This window comes from Macadamia integrifolia, chromosome 5 (assembly GCF_013358625.1).
Source record: "Macadamia integrifolia cultivar HAES 741 chromosome 5, SCU_Mint_v3, whole genome shotgun sequence".
Taxonomy (NCBI): domain Eukaryota; kingdom Viridiplantae; phylum Streptophyta; class Magnoliopsida; order Proteales; family Proteaceae; genus Macadamia; species Macadamia integrifolia.
The window spans coordinates 22,568,183-22,575,122 of NC_056561.1; the positions used below are offsets into that span (position 1 = coordinate 22,568,183).

The 6,940-nt window shown below is 38.1% G+C and overlaps 1 protein-coding gene across 3 annotated transcripts in view; it reads right to left on the minus strand.

Annotated features, from left to right (window-relative positions):
- The window catches only part of LOC122079354 (probable tRNA (guanine(26)-N(2))-dimethyltransferase 2), a 65,420-nt gene extending 58,686 nt beyond the window's left edge, over positions 1-6,734 (minus strand). For 2 of the 3 annotated variants that reach the window (XM_042645751.1, XM_042645750.1), the window contains exons 1-6: positions 6,423-6,734; positions 4,305-4,598; positions 4,098-4,185; positions 3,815-3,936; positions 2,783-2,922; positions 2,631-2,703 (exon numbers count right to left, since the gene is read on the minus strand). In XM_042645751.1, the coding sequence (XP_042501685.1) occupies positions 2,631-2,703; positions 2,783-2,922; positions 3,815-3,936; positions 4,098-4,185; positions 4,305-4,598; positions 6,423-6,581 (876 nt within the window). In that variant the 5' untranslated portion in view covers positions 6,582-6,734. The remainder of the gene's footprint in view (positions 1-2,630; positions 2,704-2,782; positions 2,923-3,814; positions 3,937-4,097; positions 4,186-4,304; positions 4,599-6,422) is intronic. The other variant, XM_042645749.1, reaches the window with a different exon arrangement.
- Between the last annotated feature and the right edge of the window lie 206 nt (positions 6,735-6,940).

The window sequence follows — 6,940 nt, forward strand, 5'->3', positions numbered from 1 at the left end:
TTTTTTTTTTTTTTTTTTTTTTTTTTCTAGTAGAGTCGGAGAATCGAAAGTTGAACATACACTGGAGGATCAATTTATCATTTTCTGTGTGTTATCATTTTCTTTGGAGTTTGGAGAAAAGAGAAGAAATAAAACTCAATTTCAGTTGTAGATGATGTCCGATGATGGGCTTTCAATTCCCACTTCCATCAGAGCTTTATTAGAAACAAAAAAATATATTAAGTAGAGGGATGGTTACAGCACTCCTGAGTGGATGCACAGTTTAGCAATTGGCGAGGGAGAGATGCCTTTGCTATGGAGGCAAGGTACTATACTAAGTCATTAGAGGGTTTGAGGCGGCAAGTAACATTAGACATGGATTTATATACATTCAAAAAGAGAGGAGCCACACTTAATGGGAAAAAAAAAATAAAAAATTGTCTAGATTAAAAGTTAGCGTTGAACTGCTTCAGAATAGGTCCAGATGTCCTACACAATTTGCCACAAACCAAGGCGTTTAAGGGTCTTTCAGAGCGCTTTGGCGATAGGGCGGGCATAAAGCGTCGCCTTATTGAATAAAGCGTTCTAGTATTTAGTTTTCTATATAACCATTTTATTTGGCTTAAATGACATATTAAATACTACTCATATGCTAAATAAAGATTAAAGGTTCATACTTCATACCAATGCAAGATATTCATAAAAAAAACAAATCAATAAAGTGAATAAACTAAGTTCATCTAGATCAATCATTATCATAGCATATAATATAGATATATAATTACTCAATCAATATTGATAACCAGCAGCCAAGAACAAACCAGATTACCAGAACCAAGGAGCTGCATATTCATCTTAAAAAAAAAGAGAGCTACAAAATAAGCCATAATACTATATCTAGTAGTAAGGGGTCGTTGCTTGGAGCAATGGCAAAGGGCTCTTTCCGCCTGTGTAGTGGTGCGGGTTCGAGTCCTAGGAACCAGCCTCTCCGTAAAGGGGATAAGGCTATCTACCTATATACCCTCCCAGAACCCTGCTTAAGTGTGGGAAGCCTTTGTGCACTGGGTGATGGCCTTTACCATATCCAGCAGTACCATCTCACAAAGAATAAATCAGAAAGCTACAAGACACAAAAAACAATGCTTATTAATCAAAAGAATAATACCCAGGCTACAATACACGATCAATATTGATAACCAGCAGCCAAGAACATCAAACCAGAACCAAGGAGCTGCATATTCATAAAAAAAAATAATAATAAAAAAAAAAGGGAAAAAGAAAAGAGGCATAAGGTTGCCATGAAGAAGTGAAGAAAAAGAAGGGAGACTGGGAGAGGAAAAGAAAGCAGGAAAAAACGCTAAAAGAAAAGCAAAAAGAAAGAAGAAGGTAGAACCGTAGAAGGGAGAGGAAAAGAAAAAAAAAATCTCTCGTACTGCAGTACCACACTTCCAGCTGCAATAAGAAAAAAAAAACAGAGGGAAATAGAAGAGACTAAGAGAAAGAAGTAGAAAATACAGTAGGAAGAAACCATAGAATGAAGAAGAATAAAGAAGATGAATAAAAAATTAATAAATGCATCAAACGCTCCTGCCTTGGTTTGAGGAATGTTTTTCGGAGGAGTCTCACCACTGCCGATGGAGTTTCATCGCCGCCAGAGCAAGATCCTAAAGGGGAAGGAGGTAGGACATGTAATGTAGATATTTTTTTTTTTTTTTTGAGGTTTTCTATTTAAATACCTTTGATCCCATGCTTCTCATGTGTAAACTTCCCCATATACTTGCCAATCGATAAAATCTATATGGAATCAGTGGTAAAATAGTTATAAAAATTGGGCATCAGGTTAAAAAAGGCGTCGCCTTATAGTGCCTTATTAGTTAAAGCGATCGCCTTATAGTGCCTTATTAGTTAAAGCGATCGCCTTACGTGCAGCCAATAAGGCGGTGCACTGCCTCATGCTCCCAATACCGCCTCAGCGCCTAGACGTCGCCTTACTAGTGCCTTGGCGACTCCTTAATAACTATGCTACAGAACACTGTTTTCGGTACAAACCACAAAGGTCGAGCCTAGGGTTTCAACCTTGAAGTGAAGAAGGCGATGCAGAACACGGTTGAGAGGGTTTGGTAGATTTTCATTCATGAAGGATAAATTGGGTATTCAACATGTATGGGGGTAGTTTTGGTATTAGAATAAAAAATTTGATGACTTACCGATCATTCTTCACGGTGAGGACGATAGATAGAATCTTTGAATTTAAGGGGCGAGGAGTGATATTTTGAAAAAATGTGGGGGAACTTGATATTTCGCCATAGTTCAAGGGAGGGGAGTGATAATTCCTCTAAAATTAATGTTTATAATTAAAGTTAGGGAAACACATTATTGGTCATATTGTTAGTCTGATGTAAAATACATAACTGGGCATGCTGTTAGTCTGATGTATTATCCATTATCTTTCATAAACTATGGATGGGGAAATGGGAGACAAAGAATAATTTTTAAAATATCTAATCAACATTTTATTGATACTAAGAAAAAATCAGCTGGAAAATCAAAATTGCTTTCTACTTCCCTCTTATCCATTTGGAAACAAACCATCAAATATTGTTGCAATAAGAAATATTTAAAAATACTAGTTTTCATGGGGAAGAAAGTACCTCAATGCATGCAAGGAGGATCCTCAATGCCATTTCATGGCAATATTTTCCTCTAAGTGGATAAGATCCATATCTAATTGCACAACCAAACATGGAAATTAGAGCTACTAATTTGTAAGTTCTTGATCGATTTGAAGGGGAGAGGCTCTTACTTGGAGTAGCAGACCTCCCCATTGCTCCCGCAGAGCACTGCCATATCAGTAGCCGTGCACATCAACATGCCTCCATCAACAACAGATTGGACTGCAGAGTCCAAGAACACAGAAGGTGAACCATAAGGATCAAGATCAACCTGAAATAACAATGAGTATGTTTGTCCATGAAATCGAAAACATGATAGCATATGAAAGGCACATGTGTCCATGGAATTGAAATACATGGAAGCATATGAAAGGCACAAACTGCGAGTAAGGCACATGTGTCCACGGAATTGAAATAAGTGGAAACATATGAAAGGCACTAACTGCTAGTAAATTGAGAGGTAGACTTCAATATTACAAGTTAAAAATAAAAAACTAATTGATGGCAAAGAAAGATGCCTCTTAATTATTTTTGGCAAGATATGAAGAGAGATATCTTATCATCTAATAGTTTTCTCCATATGGGCACTGTTGTTAGACAAGATATTGTCTATTAATCACTTTATCAAAAGAGGGTGGCAATATGGTAGTGAGTGCTGAGTGTGATGTGAATTCATGTGAATGACTGTTAGATGGAAGCTAAAGCTAAACTGGTGCGGAAAATAACTACATTTCTGATATCACAGCTATGGAAAGAAAGGAATGCACAAACATTCAAACATGAGAGATATTCAGCATAAGTTGTGAGCCAAAAAAGTGAAGCAGAATATATTAAATTGGTTAGTTGCAACTCTGGAATTTAGGATGCAGGTTTTTTCTCATATGGACGAATTGAGATTCTTTTGCAATGATGGACTGGCTTTATTGTTCTAGGAATGTACATGATTTGAAGGTTTGGGTTTTAATGTGTTTATGCTGTATATAAGCAACAGGAAAGAGTGATCTTCAGTACCATCTGGTTCATCAATACACATGAAAGCTCCCTCTCTCTTCCTCACTTCATAATGAAAGTGGCACCAAGTTATTTTCTAAGAAGTGCTAAATCTTGGAAGTAAACTTTGAATAAACGAAAATTTTATACACGATGGCATTCATATTACATACCACTTCAAATTCCTTCAGGTGCGTGAGCATAAAAACGCGAGCATCAGCAAGATGGGATTCCACCTTTGACAACGCAACTGAACCATTGTATCTTATGTTTCTTTTGCAAGCTTCAACAGAGACTGCAAGGTACAGGAATTATGGTTTACTATTCTGATCCGTTGCTACATTTTATTGACAAAAAATGAGAATCCTCATTTGCTAAGCATACGCAAGGTTCACAAATACAGCTTTGAATAATCTTGACTTGAAAATTGTAACACATTGAGATGTTTGACTCCACCTTTATCATTGTCTAGGGCCACAACTTTACCAATTCCTTCCACTTCACACGCATACCGCAGAGCCCTTAACCCAGAGGCAGCCAACGCCTACCATTTTAAAGATAAAGAACCCAGATAAAGTAAACCCCAGAAAAAATAAATAAATAAAGTATGTAAACCAGTTTTAGGTAAGCAGTACATCAATTAAGAGACGACAGAAAGAAAACCTCAAGAACTTTTGGTGGCTTTGGTTCCTCTGGCCCTCTGCCCTCTGTGGTCTTAAAAGGTTCTAGTGAGATATCACATGATTCATTTTGAGATGGATCCATATGAACTTCACATTCTCCGTTTGGTTTTCCAGAATCACGCATGGACTTTGCTGCTTCTTCTATAGCTCCAGGAGCATCCTCTGATGCCTTACATGCTGCTTTATTCCTTTTGGCCAACATTGCTGCATGTTCTTCCTTGCGTTTGGATATAAATGTCCTCAGGACGGCGATGGACAGGTCCCTGTTGTTAACCTGGGTGTTATGATATGGTCATAAAATCAGCTCCCAATCCAACTAATGCTAACTGACAAATGACAAGGTATTGCTTCTGCTGATATTAAGTTGCAGACACTGATACCTTACTATGCGAAAGCAATAATAGTTAAAACATCAATGGACAAATTACAAATTAAACAAAGAGTTTAATTTAAAAGCTCAACAAACATCAAGTCTTAAAATGAGGTAGATAAAATGGAGAGACCTCTGACAGAGGGTTAATAACAGAAAGCACCTGTAATTGGTCCTTGATTCATTTACTTCACCTGTCTCCTCTTTCTACCATGGTCTGAGGAAGGACAGATCTGGTCTACCTACACTGTCATTCTTCTTCATGAATGAATAGGTGAGGATTTTGGAGATGTTCCAGTTACATCCCGCAGGTTTGAAAAAGCTTGAGAATGCTAGTCAGTAAGCTTTTATCATGCAAAATGTCACCTCCAATAAAATTTATCAAACAAGTGGTTTGTTAAACTTTGTTTTAGCAGTCATATTCTGCATGCTGAAATCATAATTCGAATTTCCATATGAATCAAATTTCACACTTAAAAGGTTGAGAAACCATATGACCAGGCTATGAGGCTTACAGTCCAAACTTGGAGGCTTACACCTCACATGCTTTAGGCAACAGGAAATCTATTACATAATGGCTCAGCATTGGAAAATTACAGGACAAAATTGAGATCAGAAGATCCCGTCACAAAAACTGATCATTAGTCATCTTCCTTCTTTACCCCTAACCTGATATGCTTTATATAGTTTTCCAAGAATGTTCTGTAACGCCCCGACCCCATTAACCTTGGCACAATATTGTCCTTTTTTGTCCATGGGCCTCAAGGCTTTAAAACGTGTTGTGCCATATTAAGGAGACTAGAGATTATTAACTAGCCCAACAACCTCTCTCTAGGCGATGTGAGACTAAAGTTTGCACAACCTCACCGATCTCACAAACCCTCTAGCACAACGCGTTTTTAAAGCCTTGAGGCTTGTGGCCAAAAAGGACAATGTTGTGCAAGGCTAATTGGGTCGGGACGTTACAGATGGTATCAGAGCAGGCTCTAACAAGTGTGTGGCCACAGCGGGGACATTGTGTCTAAAGGGGAGAAGATTGTGACACCCAAGAATACCGCAAGTACCATACTAGCCTGAGAGATCGGTGAGGTGTCCTCACCAAGAATACGGCAAGTACTAGGGGTTTGGGAAATTGGTGAGGGTGTACAAACTTTATCTCCACATTGCCTAGGGAGAGGTTGGAGTCACATTTGTTCGTTTTTCCTTTTCTGCATTCCTTTGAAGCGTGTATTAATTTTGACACAGAAACCTCATTACCGGCACAAACAAAGTAAATCCAACATTTCAGAGAAAAATAAGATGTCTCACACTATAGATTCTAGGAGAGTTTTTAATAGTTCAAAAGGGAAAACCGTCCACCTTGCATAAGTTGTAAACTGAAAACCCATAGACTATCATATTGCTGCAACAAAACAAGCTTAGTAATGATATTAAAGGAAATTTAGGTCTCTGTCCGCTCGGAAGATTTTTCAGTTCCAACATAAGAAAAACTCTACAGACAGACTTGTACAAACACGAGTATATAATGACAAGCGCTCTATTACAAAATAGAAAACTTTCTTAGAAGGTTTCTGCGTAGCCATTAATCAAAGTAAAATTTGAATTGATCTTCCATTCAAACCCATGAAAAAGAAAATTTGTCATCACAGGCTCGATAAAAATCACACTTGTAACATTGTATTATACAAATTAACAAGAAACCGAAACAGAAGAAAAAGACTGCACTACCTGGGCTTTGTTATAGAAGACTTCATTTTTGGCAAGCATAATAATCTCTGCTTCTCCTTCTTTGATGATGGTGTAATCATTGGGATCCACCGATGTCAACCCGTTGCACGAGCTCGATTTGTGCTGGAGCTTCTCATGGCTTCCTTCTCCTTCATCCATGGTGGCGAACAACTCATAAAATTTGTTGCTTCTGGTTTTGCTGGTGCTTGTGTTCACAGTCGAGCAACTATAGACAAGAGAGCCCGCGCTTTATGTGCAAGGGCAACCTAGCGCATACACAGAAACACTGATGCCCACGTTCACTGATGCAGTTGGTAATGCTTTATTTATTTATTTATTTAGTTATTTATTTATTTATTTATTTCATTGGGAGGGGGGGTTGGTTGGGCCGGTGGGGTGGGGTGGGGTGGGGTGGGGTTTATAAAATGATTAATTTAGTTATAAGTATGTGTACAGCCTATAGTTTCATACATACGAAGATCATGAAGCCATTGAAGGGAAAGCAGCCATTCCGTCCT